This window comes from Baudoinia panamericana (assembly GCF_000338955.1).
Source record: "Baudoinia panamericana UAMH 10762 unplaced genomic scaffold BAUCOscaffold_10, whole genome shotgun sequence".
NCBI lineage: Eukaryota > Fungi > Ascomycota > Dothideomycetes > Mycosphaerellales > Teratosphaeriaceae > Baudoinia > Baudoinia panamericana.
The window spans coordinates 784,335-800,779 of record NW_006911266.1 but is presented as its reverse complement, the minus strand read 5'-3'; the positions used below and the strand labels follow the sequence as shown (position 1 = coordinate 800,779).

The 16,445-nt window shown below is 54.5% G+C and overlaps 9 protein-coding genes across 9 annotated transcripts; 6 read left to right on the top strand and 3 right to left on the bottom strand.

Annotated features, from left to right (window-relative positions):
• The first annotated feature begins 26 nt into the window (after positions 1 to 26).
• On the top strand, positions 27 to 997 carry BAUCODRAFT_220757 (uncharacterized protein). The gene has a single exon (XM_007680841.1). The coding sequence runs from the start codon at positions 476 to 478 to the stop codon at positions 836 to 838; it is 363 nt and encodes a 120-aa protein (XP_007679031.1). The 5' UTR covers positions 27 to 475; the 3' UTR covers positions 839 to 997.
• Positions 998 to 2,052: 1,055 nt separating this feature from the next.
• On the top strand, positions 2,053 to 4,234 carry BAUCODRAFT_220540 (uncharacterized protein). The gene has a single exon (XM_007680840.1). It carries the CDS (start codon positions 2,263 to 2,265, stop codon positions 3,901 to 3,903), a length of 1,641 nt encoding a protein of 546 aa, XP_007679030.1. The 5' UTR covers positions 2,053 to 2,262; the 3' UTR covers positions 3,904 to 4,234.
• A 41-nt stretch (positions 4,235 to 4,275) lies between these two features.
• Positions 4,276 to 5,271, top strand: BAUCODRAFT_74723 (uncharacterized protein; the record flags this gene model as incomplete). Its single annotated transcript, XM_007680589.1, has 2 exons — positions 4,276 to 4,414; positions 4,469 to 5,271. 2 exons carry the CDS (start codon positions 4,276 to 4,278, stop codon positions 5,269 to 5,271), a joined length of 942 nt encoding a protein of 313 aa, XP_007678779.1.
• An 80-nt stretch (positions 5,272 to 5,351) lies between these two features.
• BAUCODRAFT_220827 (uncharacterized protein) lies at positions 5,352 to 6,663 on the bottom strand. Its single transcript, XM_007680839.1, has 2 exons — positions 5,826 to 6,663; positions 5,352 to 5,760 (listed from the first exon to the last, which is right to left on the bottom strand). Exons 1-2 carry the CDS (start codon positions 6,385 to 6,387, stop codon positions 5,432 to 5,434), a joined length of 891 nt encoding a protein of 296 aa, XP_007679029.1. The 5' UTR covers positions 6,388 to 6,663; the 3' UTR covers positions 5,352 to 5,431.
• A 312-nt stretch (positions 6,664 to 6,975) lies between these two features.
• BAUCODRAFT_42013 (uncharacterized protein) lies at positions 6,976 to 8,551 on the top strand (the record flags this gene model as incomplete). The annotated part of the gene is made up of 2 exons (XM_007680522.1): positions 6,976 to 7,026; positions 7,088 to 8,551. Coding segments are annotated over 2 exons (1,515 nt in total), but the record flags the coding sequence as incomplete, so codon positions are not given.
• A 396-nt stretch (positions 8,552 to 8,947) lies between these two features.
• On the bottom strand, positions 8,948 to 9,422 carry BAUCODRAFT_36564 (uncharacterized protein). Its single transcript, XM_007680467.1, has 2 exons — positions 9,098 to 9,422; positions 8,948 to 9,043 (listed from the first exon to the last, which is right to left on the bottom strand). The coding sequence occupies exon 1, from the start codon at positions 9,330 to 9,332 to the stop codon at positions 9,171 to 9,173; it is 162 nt and encodes a 53-aa protein (XP_007678657.1). The 5' UTR covers positions 9,333 to 9,422; the 3' UTR covers positions 8,948 to 9,043; positions 9,098 to 9,170.
• A 539-nt stretch (positions 9,423 to 9,961) lies between these two features.
• BAUCODRAFT_26296 (uncharacterized protein) lies at positions 9,962 to 10,653 on the top strand (the record flags this gene model as incomplete). Its single annotated transcript, XM_007680368.1, has 3 exons — positions 9,962 to 10,293; positions 10,371 to 10,440; positions 10,486 to 10,653. 3 exons carry the CDS (start codon positions 9,962 to 9,964, stop codon positions 10,651 to 10,653), a joined length of 570 nt encoding a protein of 189 aa, XP_007678558.1.
• A 673-nt stretch (positions 10,654 to 11,326) lies between these two features.
• BAUCODRAFT_567664 (uncharacterized protein) lies at positions 11,327 to 12,412 on the top strand (the record flags this gene model as incomplete). The annotated part of the gene is made up of 2 exons (XM_007680838.1): positions 11,327 to 11,619; positions 11,670 to 12,412. The coding sequence occupies 2 exons, from the start codon at positions 11,327 to 11,329 to the stop codon at positions 12,163 to 12,165; spliced, it is 789 nt and encodes a 262-aa protein (XP_007679028.1). The 3' UTR covers positions 12,166 to 12,412.
• An 842-nt stretch (positions 12,413 to 13,254) lies between these two features.
• Positions 13,255 to 15,469, bottom strand: BAUCODRAFT_74704 (uncharacterized protein; the record flags this gene model as incomplete). Its single annotated transcript, XM_007680587.1, has 2 exons — positions 13,255 to 13,976; positions 14,032 to 15,469. 2 exons carry the CDS (start codon positions 15,467 to 15,469, stop codon positions 13,255 to 13,257), a joined length of 2,160 nt encoding a protein of 719 aa, XP_007678777.1.
• Positions 15,470 to 16,445: the final 976 nt, after the last annotated feature.

Here is a 16,445-nt window from a genome sequence, read left to right as displayed (position 1 = left end):
AATAAATCTTGGCCAGGAGAAGGAGAATGATCGATCTGTGGGGGCAATGTGCACAGTCCACAACAAGGCTCAGCAGGACGCCTTGAAGAGAGGTCGAAGCTGAGCACTGGCGCGACGCTTGGCGAATGAGAGAGTCAGCCACCATGCTAGGCTTCTAAAATTAAAGCCACGGCCTGAACCGTTTTCCGGCCAAAACGGGCTTTCGCACGGGGATTAGCGCGCAATCCTTGCAGGCAATTAGCAGACCTAAGCTTGATTCGCCGCGTAAGCGAGCTCCTTTGACCGCTTGGGTCGTTTTGGGTGGCTAGGACGGCGAGATCACCAGGCTGAGTCAAGGTCCTATGCCCCTTTCGACCAGCGCTCGTTGGGTCGCTGGAAAGACGGAGAAGGGACGCCGACCACGTGAAACCTCCATCCATGGTCGAGACTGCCCCTAGATGTTGAGCGCGGAAAAGCGGCTGTCGAGACGAGCCTGATGTTTAATGAGACGAACAGACAGGAGCGAAGATCCAGTGACGTTCTGTGTCTCGACCAGCAGCAAGGCTGGCTGGGACACCGCCTGGCAAGGAATCGGTGTGCGAACTCAATAGGGAAGCCCTGCCACTCCGAGTGCTGCAACCGAAAGCTGCAGGCTGTCAACCCTATCGCAACACCGGCACATGACGAGCCGTTGTCCAACGGTGACTCGGGTTTTCGCAGAGTAAGTCGTTCCGTGGTTAAGACGGAGGCTACCCCTACGACTCCGATGCTGGACCTTGCTCGGCCACGTTTTTCCGCCGTCAGTGCCCTCCCTCTTCGTCACCACGCGACAAACAACGTCTTGTTTCGCCCCGCCTAATATTGTTGTTATTGTTGTAGTCGAATAGTACGTACCTGCTAAACGAGCCGCGCTACGTCGCGATCTGCAAGCGGCATGCCCGGGATATTTCTTGCTTGCTGCTGCAGTAGCACCAAACTTGGAGCTGCAGAGCTGCAGGGCCAAACTGTGAAAGGAGCTCTCCGCCCCCAAACATGTAGCTCATGGGAGAGAGCTGTAGCAACCTTTCCGCGCTTATGCCTCACGCAAAGCTACAGCAGCTGCACATTCTCATCCTCTTGCACAAATAGTGTATACGCCGGTACGGCTCCTCATTGCTTCTGCAAGGTAGGATGACTATTATCGGCCTACCAACTGCCGACATCCTCGTCGGTCCATAATACTGTGATTGCGATCATGGCTCGAATAGGAAATTCGACGCAGCCCTGCGTCAGCGACCGGTAGATCGGCCACAAACTTCAGTCTCCACTTGGTGCTTGACTGTAACCGTATTCGCCTTTTGAGTGGAGCTTCGGCCGAGCCGCGTGCTCTGCTCCGCATGCTTGCATGTCTGCGCGAAAGTACGGTCTGATCCTGCGAGATACAAGAACTTGGACAAGCGGCAAGAACTAGGCATGCTTGGCCGATCTATTGGGCTGACACGAGTGTCAACCGCTCATGCTATCGATGTGCAACGTTCACCCTGTCACCAGACACGCTTGGAAAGTTCTCGCGCGACCAATACGGGCTCCATACTGTAAGAAGCTTATCGGCAGCCTTGCATCAATTTACATACATAACACTATTGAAGCAACTTCTCCGTTAGCTCGTATCCAGGTATTGGGTAACATCGCTGTTGTCAGATTGTAGCGCGTCATCGTAGGTACGCAGTTAAGTGCTAGGTCCAGAAGGCAAGTCGCTATGGTCAGTCCAGAGGTATCAAGCGTAAGCATCGTGAGAGGAAGAGCCTTTGTGCAATCACCGAGACTGATCAAGCTGGCGATTAACACTTCCCCCGCATGTACATTAGGCTTGCGCCTCCCCATTGAGTGGGTGTGAAAGGATTCGAGTCTTTATACTACAGTATGCTCACAATGCACCGTCTGACTCGGCTTATAACGTTTCGACGAGTCGTAAGGCTGAGATATAGGAAGCAAGGTATCTCCTGCGGCAGGCTCACCATGGATAATAGTGATCATGGAAAAGTGCCCAGTACTCGCACGTGTCAAACCACGTCTTGATGTTTTGCAAGACCGTTCGAATATTGAAACGAATGGACTGCATTAGTCGAACAGTCACGAGATGCAAGGTGAACGGGGTGAGTCAGCGGGGCCTTCCGCCACAGCCTCCACCTATCATCGGCGTAACGTTCCCCGCATATGAGACGGAGCTTCATAGCGTAGGGCAACGACGCGACCGCATCAATTTGACCTATTGGAGTACCATTGTAGGATCCATTTGTGACGATGGGTCGCGCAGAAGATAGCAGCGGGCGCGACCGGGGTGCTGTCTCACCCACAGTGTCGTCGCCACAACCTATCGATGCGGCTGATTGCGGCTTTCCGCTTGACGTCTTTCGTCAAATGGAAGCTGGCCACAAGAAGTTCCTTCGTGAGCTTGAGGAAGATGGCAGGCGTTCGCAGGAACAAGATCACAGACCATCCGCGCTAAACCGAAGCTTCTTCGTGACGTTCAAAGACTTTGTCGACAATACAGCAAGCAGCCTGGCCGACAGCTTCCGAAGCTTTCCCACGAACGTGGCCGAGTTAAAAGCAGCTATGCAAGCCGACCGTGAGCGTAGGAGGCAAGATGTGAAGGAAATGTGGTGGCGGTGGACGGGTCTTGATCTGTCGCCGGATCATTGTCAGATGCTTCGCGATCGTGCATCGCCTGGTGTGCAGCAGGAGGCCAAAGAGGCGACACTGATGCTGCTGAAGGAGGCGCGCAGGAAGAATGCGCACGTATCTCAGGAGAAAGTTGCTGCCTTGTACCGAGACACTACGGCCTTCGGGAGTCTTTTCGACCATTCCAGCCCGATGCTATCCCCGGGCGGCGCATGCTACTATCAATCAGACAGCGGCTACAACGCACCATCCACGGCGATTTGGAGGGCTGGACGACCAGATCATCCGTGGCTTAGCACTGACTGGTTCAAGTGGAGCTCATATTCTCCCGTCCACTTGCAGTGCCCTCTTTCTATCGGCCACGCGGACGAATCTTCATCGACATCCTCAATGAAATGGCGAGCGGCTTTTGAGGATCTGCTGCTCGCTACCCTGGACAAGCCGCTGGAAGGGCTTGAGCGGATTGGGTATCGGCCTCCGCATGGACGCCTCACTTCTAACTTACGCGGTCCAGGGCTCGACTGGATGCTGAGTTTACAATGCAGAGGTATCTTGCCGCCGCAGCTACCATCCTATTGGAACAGCTTTAGTCGTAACGGCATACATCATGCGCTCACAGATCACTATCTGGAGTCAGAAATGAAGCCGAACTTATGGGGCCGCTCGGATATGCAAAGGCTTCTTGAGGAAGTCGCGACGCCGTCTCTGCCGGTGGAACCATCTCCACCTGTGACTGAGCTGGACTTCCAGGAGCATTTAGACTCCCTTGGCACGACGGAGGCGAACAGATGCCGGCAGCCACGATCGGACGCTGTGAAGTTGCCGCCACAGTTTCCATCTGCCGTGGACCGTCCGGACGATCTGGACAATGAGTATAGTCGTTACCAGGAAACAGAGCGTATGCAAAATCGAAGTGAGCGTTTCTTGCAGGAAAGCGAGGCGCTGCAGCTAGATGCGCCCAAGTTTTCACCGCAACCGTCTCTGCCGCCTAGTTTCGTTGAGAACACCTCCTCTAGCAGTCTTGCAACCGAGCAGCCTCCAGCGAAGGTTGATGTCTTGTCTTCGCTCACGACGACACAGACGACACGATACCCGGATGGCACTGTGACCAGCAAGGTCGTGCTGAAGCAACGTTTCGCAGACGGGCGGGAAGAGACCTCTGAGAAGGTGCACACATATCAGGAGTCTTCCCGGCCGCAAGACTTGGTCACCCAGCCTGAGACGGCGAAGTCAAGCGAGAAGGGTGGCTGGTTCTGGTCCTGAGGTGGCTGGTTCTGGTCTTGAGGTGGCTGCAGGCTTTGACGACAATGACGCAAGCTAAAAGGTAATGGTGTTTGGGACTATTTTGTGCCTCATTGATTACAACGACGAGTGCAGGCTCAGGACGCACTCTCCTGCTATGCCCCGAGACCCCACACAAGCTGCTCACGTGCCTTCATGTACCCCAGTCACTAGTTAAATCTTGATGGTAGGAAGGCGGGGAGAGCTCTAGTTCGGGAGCTCAGCTGTCGCGTGACGATGGATCACAATGGAATATACACCACTCCTCTGAATGATTTGCAGTTTCCTGCTCCTCTTAGTGACAAGACCTTGGTGTCTATCATTAAGCTCGTTCCATAACAGTCAGTCGGCAAGATGAGTGCAATCATTGAAGAGGACGGCCACTATGAGGCCTTGAAAGTCCTCATTACCATGCACGATGGCATGGACGCTATGGACGTGATTGGTCCTCTGGAAGTCTTCAGCTGGGCTCAGCACGACCCCAAGAATGCCGGTAAGCAATTTTCTGTATGACAGGCGACGCGTGACTGAATCTGGTGCAACGCAGAATCCAAGGCCTTCCGTGTCATCTTCGCGGCAGCCGAGGAACATGTCGTGACCGCCCAAGGCGCCTCTTTCCGCGCTCACCTCGACTTCAACGAAGCTATGAAGCGCCTTGCTGAGATCGATATCCTCGTGGTACCAGGTGGTGGTCATGAGAAGGTCTTGAAGGAGAAGATGCAGCCACTTACCATCATCAAAGCCTTCACCGAGCTGCAGAAGAAGAACCCCTCGCGTGAGCGTACTCTCATGTCCGTCTGCACCGGCTCACTCCTCCTCGCCGAGCTTGGTGTCTTGAGTGGACTCGCTGCTACCACCCATCCCGATTTCATCACCAAGATGGAGATCATCTGCTCCAACGCCGCCCAGCGCGACATGGCCGACCGCTGCGATGTCATGGAGGCTCGCTATGTGGTCAACAATCTCCGCTTCGACCTGGGCGAAGACGATGACAACCCGTACGTCATGACGAGGAAGGAGTACAAGGAGCACAAGCGTCGCAAATCGAATGCAGGCGGCCCGCCGTCTCCCATCGAGGAGCGTGCAAACGGAGCTAGACGCCAGTCTTCCGCCCGCAAGGGCAGCATGAGCCTCAAGATGAGCAACATGCGTCGTGAGAGCGTGCTCAAGCGCGCCAATTTGCGTTTAGGAGGGTTGCGTGTGCTTACCACTAGCGGCGTCACCTCCGGCATGGACGGCGCATTGTATATGGTGGGCGCTTTGGTGTCTGACGACGCCGCCGATGAGGTTGCCCGTAAGATGTGCTATGACTGGAAGAAGGGTGTCGTCGTTGACGGGCTCGATGTTTAAGCGAGGAGTTGGAGGTGCAGGAAGGCGCACATTGACGGACGTGCAATGTAAATTTAGCAATCGCTTATGATGACGTGACGAGATGCAAATGTAAACCGATGCAGCGCAAATCAGCGCGATAGCCGCAAGTTGAGCAGCTCAGCCAGAAACAAGCTTTGCGTCAAAGCGACACTGTCGTTACATTCTCCAAACCGAGTCGTCGGTAGAAGTCGTTTCCCATCCGATCAACAAGTGGCGCAACGAGATCACACCCATCTTGGCCGGGGTCTACGTATACTCGGAAGGGTTTCTGGCCCCGTGGCTTGGCTGCCAGCTCAAGAAGAGCATCGGCAACCAAGCTAGGGTGGGCGTCAGGCGGTGGTATGCTGGCTGTGCCGGACATTGTTTGCTCGGACATGCCTTTTGTTGGGCCATCTTCGTACTCTTTAGCCACTTCTGGGACGCCGGGCTTGGCTGCATCTTGGAAGTGATTTGTGCCGGTGAAGACACCTAACATGGATCACACGGTCAGCTATGCTTCGGAGGGTTTGATTTAGCATGGCTATAGCGTTCACCTGGCATAACAATAGTCGTCTCAATGCCCCATGGATTCAGCTCGTGCGCGTACGTGTGCGCGAGGGAGTCCATCCCAGCTTTTGCGGCGAAGTATGGACCCAGCATAGGTGATTCGGCACCATATACGGAGCTCGAAGAGATCCAAATGAGGTGGCCGGAGCGCTGTTTGCGCATCGCAGGCAGCGCTGCTTGATTTAGGCGCTGACAGCCTATAACGTTAATATCGTACATGCGCAGGTATTGCGCCGGCGTGAAGGCCTCAGCCGGACCGAAGTTCATGTGGCCCGCGTTGTGGACAATGCTGTCAAGCTTGCCCGTCTGGTCATGGATCTGCTTGACCGCTGAGGCCACGGAAGCTTCGTCCAGCAAGTTGAGCGACACAGTGCGCAGATCGGCTTTATGCTCTTTGGCGAAGCTGCTGGCTGCATCTTCATGTTGCTTGGTCTTCCCGTCATGCGAGTACATCCCGGCAAAGACGGTATGGCCGCTCCTGGCGAGCGCTCTTGCGGCGAGGGCGCCGAAGCCAGTCGAGGCGCCCGTTATGAGGAAAACTTGCGCCATTCTGCAGGTGTAGAAGTGTCCTATGGCGTCCGGGCGAGATAAGAAAGCTACGAAGATAAAAGGACTCACTTACATGAGGCGCAACTGGGGTTAGCTTTATGTACGTAGGCAAATCTGGGCGCTACATATCGGTAGCTTGGAACCTGCGCATTATACTACAGACGGCCGGACGATACCATGTGCGATGAGGGCGGCCTTTGGATGTTGACTACTGTATGGTTGTTCGGTGCGGTGGACTTCCTCGTTGCCTCTAGCAGGTGGGGCGATCTCGGCGCGGATGAGACAGATCAACAAACTCCGTACCGGCTTGGTGGCTGAAGGCTGGGCTTTGATGATCGACACAGTTCGCTGCAATAAAGCACTAAGCAAGATTGCATGTCTCATCAGCTCAGTACGTGCTCGACATTGAACATCGATGCACTGATGGACGATGAAACGGCAGTAGCATACGGTACTGTCCGTGCAGACGCTCTGGAACCTAGTATAGCCGCAACACCCGCTCTGCGACCTTTCCATTGATCATCGATACCAATGTCTGAAGCAGACGGGCAGAAACGGTCGCTCAGCCCGAATCCTGAAGAGGGTCATCAAGGCCGACAGCGCTCTCGTGCTGCTTGCGCACCATGTCGGCACCGCAAGGTATAGACGTCGGCACAACGACTTTCGATGCAACACGGGTCACCGGCTGAGTCTTTCGCAGCGCAAATGCGATGGCCGGTTCCCGTGCGGAACCTGCGTACGGTATGAATACCAATGCGAGTACTCGACGAGTTCGAAGAGAACCTCGTACATGGCGAATGGCGACAACCCGAAGGAAGAAGTCCGGCCTCAGCCTGTCGAAGACACCACGCCACCGAGCATTGTCCAGCTGCAGCAGCATCCTTTGACTGCTCCTGGAGCGCGCTTTCACCACCGTAGCATTCTAGATCCGGTCAAAACTCGTTTCGTAAGGGCAAATTCTGCCATTGCTTTCCCACGGATACTGGGCATGGACTTGGAATCGGAGAGCATACCAAGACTTCACTCCTTCGCCTGGCATACTGGAATACGACCCGAGTTTACCGAGGAGAGCGTTGACATCACAACGCTGCTCACTTGGCCAGATATGCAGCGCTTGTCGAAGTCTTTCTTCGGTGCTGTGAATCCAGAATTTGGCATTCTGGACGAGTCGGAGTTCGATCAGGACGCCGCGGCAAGGTTCAGCGACCGTCGATCGTCCAACGACATTGACGCGGTTTTGTATGGCGTAGCAGCACTGGGCTCATTCTTCTCTTCCAGCCCGCATCCGCGTGAAAACGATTGCGTTTTAGCGGCTCGCCATATATTAATTGCTAAAAGCGTGAACCATCCTACCACGAACAATGTTGCGGGCTGGATTCTGCGAACAATCTACTTAAGGCTTACGTCGCGACCACACGGCTCGTGGCTATCGTCCTCAACCACTATGCACCAAGTGGAAGCGAGCGGTCTTCATAAGGAAGTACAGACTATCGCTGTCGTCTATCCTGCTGCTCCGAGCGGCGATCACAAAGTGGCGAAAACGCGGCGAAGACTCTTCTGGACTGCCCGAGCGCTCAATATCATACTCTCATTCGAGTATGGTCGCTCACGCGTCGCGTTTGACGTTATTACGACGAAGAGGCCAAATGAAGAAGGGAAAAGCAACGCCCACCACTTTGTCGAGCTTGCCGAGATCTTACCAAACGATGTTGTTGACAGAGATTCCGAGCCTGATCCGCCTGGCGCTCTCTGCCGAGCCTTAACCGCGATTGAAAGCCTACAGACTCGGTCCGCCTTCATCAGACTGCTCAAAGCAGATCTTGCATTTGCTATATATAGACGGTTGTGGTTAATGTCGCTCACAGACGCTAAGGATCGAGCGGAGTCAGTCATATCTGTTGGTAAAGCAGCCCTGGAGGCGCCAAGGGCGCTACTTGTCGCAAAGACGCCATGGTGGAACGTGGTGCATGCGCCCTTTCAGTTTCTGTGCGTGTTGCTGGCAGTAGGCACGCCGCGTGCACTCGCAAACATACAGGAGGCGATGGCTCTCTTACGCGAAATCGCTCAATCCTACGATACTCACATGACACGCGAAGCATACAATCAGGCATTACTGCTTGTTAAGATGTCCAAGGGGCGAAAAGAGAAGGAGTTGGCAGCTTTAAGCATTGTCCCGGACGCTCCACTTCTTGACGATCACCCATCGGTCAACAGCAGTGTCGGCATGACCGAGGCACCAAGTTTCGACTGGGCGCTGGACTTACCGTTCGAATGGGAGACGTTTTTGAACCCGGCTCTTGTAATGGGCAACCAGTCATTGCCAGGCGCTGACTCGTCGTATTCGAATCAGCTCGGGTACGGTAACGCCAATATGGCACCAACATGACTTTCTGTACGCGATCGATCAAGAGTACGAGAAAGCTTCTAATTACCTGGAGCCTCAACCAGAGCCACGGCGACACTGGATCACAACATGCCATTGATTCCGAGTCCTTGCGGGCCCGGTATCTCTGCACGCAAGGGCTTCGCTGCTGCCCCACTGCTGACGGCGTTTCTACTTCGACCTTGAGGGCGCTCAGCAGATGCCGGCAGGCTTTGCCATCATGTCCCTCAAACTAATGTAGGACATGTTACTGGTATGTAGGACATGTTACTGGTAAGCCTTGGAAGAAAAGATGACTGGACACTCGGGAAGCTTACGTGTTCCTAGCCTGCTGCTGTGTAACACGAGCACCGGTCTGCTGCATCACAGTATAGGCTCCACCGGGCACCAGAATCGGCATTCATGTACCATTGTTCCACCTGCATTCTTGTGCGTATGGTGCACGCATGGCTAGTAATACAGAACGCACGGCTGGCCCAGCAATGGAAGGGGTGCAGCCACCTGAAAAGCTACCTTCATAACTATCATTCGAGGTGAACGTGCTGATCGTCGTATCCGCCATCACTGACTCGCATTTTCGTACGAGCATACCGTTGCTGTGCCCCGGCGTGGCCACTTCCCACCTCGTTGCACGTCCATCTCTTCGCTTGGGATATGACCATCTTCTAGCTGCAGCTTACGCCGAGTGTGCAGCTACTGCTTCGTACCTGACTCGAGTTGGTGCCTTTCATATATCCAACTAGGACACCGGTTCAACACCCAGTGTAGAGATCTTCTGCTTGTTCGCCATGCAGGAGCAACCCCAAGTGCATAAAGAACAGCAAAGAAGAGCGCGGAATATACTTACGCCAATATAGCACCGCATCAGAAGCTCTACGACACCCAACAGCGGCACCAATGCCATGCGATAGCCGCCATACAAAGCGACCGACCGACCGGAGTCAGCACCTCATTCGCGTCTCGTAGAGCCTGCTGTGAATTTCAAACTTTCTGTTGATGACGTTGCCTGTATCAGTGTTCACGACGCTGCAACTAAAGACTGTACAGTGCTTCGCAACATGATCTTTGCTGAGTATAAAGGTAGAGTCACCGTGGAAGAAGGTGATAGTACATCAATCACCAGCATTTACGCTCTTCCATATCATCTCGAAACGTTCGTTCTTGGAAGCTCATCACGATCGTTCCTGAAGCATGCATTCATTCATTTTGGCCGCTCCGGCCATGCTTTACCTGGCCAGCATCGCCGCGGCTTTCCCAGGCGGCAGCTGGTCTTCCTCATCAACCACCGGCGACAGCTGGGGTGGCTCCTCGAGTATCAACAGTCGCTGGGGCATCTCCTCTACCACGGTTGCCACCTGGAGCACCTCCTCTTCCGCGTCAAGTGAGATAACTTCCGTTACTAGCTCTACGCAGGCGTCGCCTACCAGCTCCTCTTCCCAACATACCAAGCCTGTCAGGGTACGAGAGCTCTACGAGCTCGCCCTCTCCCAGCAGTGCAGGACCGACCATGCGGTCCTGTTACGGTACCGTTGAGACCATCTCCACGAGAGGCGCTACTGTTTACACTACCTATGATGTCACGACGGTCTACGTCCCACAGATTGCAACGAGCGAATATACCATTACTGGGACTAGACCCTACCCTACGGTACGCCCGTGCTACTGTGAAGGTTAGTCGCGTCGGTTAATATGTATGCTAGACCACGACTACCTAGAGCGAGGTCACTACTACTGTTACCAGCCCATACTCGTACGAGACAACCACTTGCGACTCCATCACGTTGGCCAGCGTCAGTCAAGAGACTTCGGTGTCCTATACTGAGAGCGTCCACACGTGGACCAAGAAACTCCCGGTGACATTGACATCCCAGACCACTGTCTAGACTACGTACACCTCCGAGTACCCGACGTATATGACCAGAGAGAGTACGTATGTGGAGACTACCAGCATACCGGTTGCGCAGAGCTCCGTGAGTCCAATCCTTGGTACCGCTGGAAGCGTACGACTTGCTGATACAGTCTTCGCAGAATTTCTACGAAACTGAAACACAGACGTCGTATTGGACCTATACTACCTCCGCGTCGCAGGTGTCTAGCTCACCTCGCCCAGTCATGAGCCAGTGCAGATCAAGCTATGTCACCACGACCAGCGTCTGCCTTACGGTTGGTCCTGTGGGATACCGTAGGCTTTTCTTCTAAGAGTTGGTGGACGACCTGACGCTAGCCGGGGGAGAGGCAGTATTTAATTGCTTCACTAGACATGGCGGGATCGAAGCAGCATTGGAGAGCTGGATTTGGAAGGCTTATATAGCTCCACATACACTCCGTTCACAGATTGGCACAAACAGAAATCGGCAAAGCCTCATTCATACCGGCATCGAACGCCTTCACTTCCCTTACCTTCGCCAATGTCTATGGGAAGGTACTTATAATTTGCGGGGATGCGGGCTATCGATCGTAGAAGCACACCAGCTCTAATGCTGAAGTGAGCATCGACAACGGGTAGGTAACCATAACGCATACTGTTTACACATGACGATATGATTTGACTTCACAATGACAGCCATTTCGACTGCGTATCAACAATCCACGGTTCAGCCTCCCACGAGCCTTCCCTTCGATGAGCGACAGGCGCCAGCTGTCAGGCTATACCCGCTGAGCAACTACACCTTCGGCACCAAAGAAGGGCAGCCGGAGGAGGACCCGTCAGTAAAGGAACGTTTGCGGCGCTTGGAAGAGCACTATGAGCAGCATGGCATGCGGCGGACCTGCGAAGCCGTGTTAGTCTGCCATGAGCACAACCACCCTCACGTGCTCATGCTGCAGATTGCCAACGCCTTCTTCAAGCTGTATGTATGCCTCTCTCCGTCAATATTTGGTGTGTCTGACGGTGCTACAGACCTGGCGACTATATACCGCATTCCAGTGACGAAATCGAAGGCTTCAAAGCGCGCCTGAACGAACGTCTTGCACCTCCACCGACAAGCAGCCTCAGCACGCGCGACACGCCTGCAGAAGCGGACTGGAACGTGACCGACACTCTTGCAGTATGGTGGCGGCCCAACTTCGAGACGTTCATGTACCCGTACTTACCCGCACACGTCACGCGGCCGAAGGAGTGCAAAAAGCTGTACCTTATCCAGCTACCGAAGAGCAAAGTGCTGAGCGTCCCTAAGAACATGAAGCTCCTTGCCGTACCGCTTTTCGAGCTGTACGATAACACGCAGAGGTATGGACCACAGCTCAGCGGCATCCCGCACTACCTGAGCCGGTATAGATGGGAGTTTGTGGATGAAGAGGGGAACGTGGTGGCATGGACACCAGGAGCGGCGGTGGATGTCAGGGTCAAGACGAAGGTCTTGGCTGGTGACGGAATGGATGGCATGGTTGAATGAGTGGAGAGAAGCTGAAGACAGATCTGAAGGATATTTCTTCACCGGCTTTGTGCACCACCAAAGCATGCGATAGTCGCCGGACGCGGTCCGAGGGTCTCAGACGGGCAGTAACGGGAACTCACAGCGTCACCGCAAGATTCATGCGGGCGCGCGGCCTGTCTTGCAAATAATGGCTTTTCTATCATGCACGGCCGATCGATGCAAGGCTGCTAGTGCGCCAGACTATGATTTCCGTGCCGACGCAGCACCGGGATGCCCGGAAGACTTTGCGACAACCTGCGCTGCCTCCGAGTTGACCCTTCCCGGCATATAATCAAGGGAATTACTACCGTCCCTGGACATCCTGCATCCTGTAGACTTGCCTGGCGGTGTTGTCCGGTGCGGGTGCTGTGGAGAGTCCTTCTTGGTCTCCTCCTCCGCCGGGCGCGGTTGACAATGGCTTGGAATGCCTGCCCGTCTCTCGAGCAGTACTGTGCCAAAGGAACGGCCTATTGAGGTACGGCCTATCGAGGTACAGCTTCTGGAGGTACAGCCTCTGGAGGTTGATTATCATCCTCATTCTCGCCTTCGTCCATACCTTCATCATGGGCTGCTGCGGCCGCTGGATGTGGAGATGGGCGTGAAATTTGAGATCTTGCCGGAGAGGGAGAGGCGTCTGGAGGTGGGACTGGGGGTGAAACTGGACTTGGAGGTGGAAGAGTCTGATGTGTCTTGTACCAGCTGTAGGCATAGAAGAATGCTACAAAGAACCCAACTGGGATGAGGATTGCGGCTAAAGGCCAGCGAAGAGCGAGCATGTGCTTTGACGCAGGCCACTGTTGTCCCTTGATTCCACATGTTCGCGAAAGTCTATTCGCAATTGCATCGGCGTACTGATGTTGTGCGCTATGTTTGCTCCGTGCTCGACAGCGTAGCTTTGCAGCTATAGACAATCCCTTGCTACAGTAGAGGCTTCTGCCATACTGTAGTCTGATTGCTGTAGGCTGAAACTTCAGTGTTCACCAGGATAGCACTGCGGTGATGCTAACGATGAAAGCGAGGAAGTAGTTCCAGAGTTATGCTACCCAAAAAAGCCCAGAGAAGAGATATTTACCCACCAGCTCGCCGTGTAGACCCACCTTCGAACCTCTCTGAACCCGTCAGTCTCTTGACCGGACTCATAAGCATACTAACATCATCCTTCCAACTCCGCCTCCTCAACGCTCCCGTCTCCGCGTGCACTCTATCCAAAGCCTCCAGATATACATGCTCGTCCCCGTCTACATTAAGTTGCCAACTGACCTCGAACTGTCTGCCCACCGGCCCGCCTCCACAACTGCCCGCCATCTCCTTGCTCGGCGGACTATTGATAGCCAACGAGAAGAGATGAGTCGGGTCAGTGAAGTCATTGTACCAGTGCCGTTGGAACAGGAGGAAGAGTAGCACCATGAGGTTGAGAAGGAAGGTGAGTATCAGGATGGGGTAGAAGGCGTTCTGGTACTTCTGCGTAGGTCCGCTGGCATATTCGCGCGCGCGCACCATGGCGGGGAAGCTTTGGTAGGAGCCGTAGTAGCTCGATGAGTTGCCGTAACCTGAACCGTAGCCAGAGCCGTAGCTCCTGGGTTTCAGGGTGGGGTGGGAGGTGTAGTTCAAGAGCTCGGTGAATGGTGCGTCGATGGCGGACTGGAGGACGGTGCAGCCTGCCATCACTGCCAGCGCTTCGGCGGCTGATGGTAGATCAGGATTCAGAGTCGGTTCGGTTAGGATAAGCTGGGTGAGCAGGCGAGCGTTCGATCCGTTGCCGTCGAAAAGGCCTTCATTGAGGGCCAAGCCTGTAAAGATGGTTAGTGCAAATCAAGCGAGGCCTGCGGGTATGGCGGTACGTACTGTTGGCCCATTGAGTGGCGACGTCAGGCCAAGCTAGGCTGATCGTATCGTTTCCACCAAGAGCACCAGGGTGATTGCTCCCGTAGCTCATGGCATCGCTTGGATCTTCGCATCTCGCGACTAGCTCGGCGCCGCTGGCGCTAGCGGTGAACAGCGTCGAGCAGCTTGGCGTTTGCCCGACCTTTAGCTGGCAAAGCGCATAGTTACTGCTTTCCACAACGTTGCCTGCGGAATCCTTAGGCCCACCCTTTCCCAGCAAATAGATTGAGTCGCGCCCATATGGCATGTCAAGCGTGTTGTTGATGATAGTGTTGTAGTCAATAGGCACTTTGCCAAACACTGGTGGGTACTTCCCGTCTCCATATTCCGGGCCCCAACCGAAAATATCATCGAAGGGTGTACCACCGAGATACGGATTGGCATAGCTCAGCTGCTTTGGCCAGATGGTCAAGTTGACCGGCAAGGTCACATTATCCCACAGCTCGAAAACGAAAGGCTTGAGCTGTGCTTCGGTCATTGTGACGCACAAGGAGTGTATTACGGGTGAAGCAACAGAGGCACGGATTGTATAGCTTCCCAGTCCGGCAAGCTCGGCGGGCTGCAGAATGCCGTTAACACCATCGGAAGCAGCCTGGATCAAGCCTGGGTGAGGGACGGCCATCGAAACGTTATTGACGATTATCTTGTGCTGCTCGTATAGTGCTGTGACGTTACTTTGCTCGATCCAAGCCTGAGTAACTGTGGTATCGTCATTTATAACAGCGTAGCCTTGTGGGCGCTTTGCTGGTTCCGAGCTACCATTGCCAGTCTGGACGACTTCTTTCCAGGCGCTCAAGTAGCCGTAGTAGTTGTGGTATGCTTCCGCAGCGTGGTAGATCTGAATGCAAGTCGAAGCGGCCTCGTCGGGATCGTACGATGAAGAGATGGGCGTCTCGCAGTACTCGTTAATGTACGAGGAATTAGCGAATTGTGTCCGGACCAGACCTTGCATGATCTGGAGCTGCGCATTGTCCCATTGCAGCTGAGGTTGCACCAGTGCGGTTGCAGCCTGTGTGTAAAGCACGACGCAAAGCGCTGCGAGAAGCGAGCCGACACCGAGAAAGCTGAATCCGGCAAAGCGTGCTATCTCCGATTCCATGAAGATCTTGCCTGGTAAGACGATCCAGCTGCGCAAGCTAAGCTCGGCAAGCGTGACACCGTGGACATGCTTGTAGGCCCGATGAGCGAAGATCTGCCCAAGGAAAGCCACAAACACCGTGGCGAATGAGGCTTCTGTCAACTTAGCAAGAGCCGTTGTCAACAACGCAGCAGATGACGCTGTAAGGCTGCCGTCACTTGATATCATCTTGCCGTACCTCGGCTTGCGTATCGAGACGACCAAGAACAGGCCAGAGAAGAAGGTCGAGAATACCGATGTCAGCAGGAAAGTGATAAACATCACGCCCAGCCGGTTTCTGAACCCTTTGCGACTTCGGCAGCGATCAAAATTATCGTACTGTGATTGAGTCGAGGTGATAGATGTTACAGTCTGCCGGTCCTTCAATTTCGTGTCGCCGTAAGGGACTTCGATCTGATAAGGCGCCTCAGCGAAGCGGATAGTACCCGAAGGTAGGTTAGGTGACACAGGCGATACCAAAGGGTCAGCGGACCCAGGTGTGGTATAAGTGGGTTCAGCACGCGCTTTGCCTGCCATGCCGGGAGGTGATCCTTGGCTTGCTGGCTGCTTCTTCTGAGCAGGCGCGGTGCTGCTGGCAATACCAAGTCCACGATGGGTGGCTGCGCCATCTATAGTCTCATTGGTAAAGTCGTCCCTATGTGCCTGGACTCCTTCAGAGGCACCCGATTGCTCTACGGAAGACGGGACTCGGATATAGCCGGGGCGACGTCGAGGAGATAAGTCGGCGGCGTTCGCTGTTTGATGTGACATCTCCGACTCGTTACCATGCAGCGAAGGGCCTTGCTCCACGGCGTGATTAGCAGACATTGTAAGCCACGAAGAGACTGTCGCCACAGGAAGGCCTTGAAGGCGTGACTTAGGAAGCCCGGCTGTCTTCAGTCAGTGCCAATAGATATCCGAATCGTTTCGCGAAACGAAGGAGGGAGGACTCGAGAGAAGGTTCAGAACTCGACGCATAGCCTACCGCGGTTCTACAGTAAGCTACAGAAAGGCTCCGCCTCGTGAGCACCCACCGCCAGCTGATTGTGGCTGTCACGCATTGGCGCACTTTGCGACAACGGTAGAAGCTTGACAGGGACAAGCTACGACCGTGCCCTGCACATTCTGTTTGGCCAGGCCACCAGAAGCTCACGCCACGCGTGAGCATATAGGCGAGAGGTCAGGGCTGAATGTAGTACGGATTTGGCCAAGCTCAGCTGCTACCGAGCGCCAAGACTGGTGGCTGGCTGAAGATGGT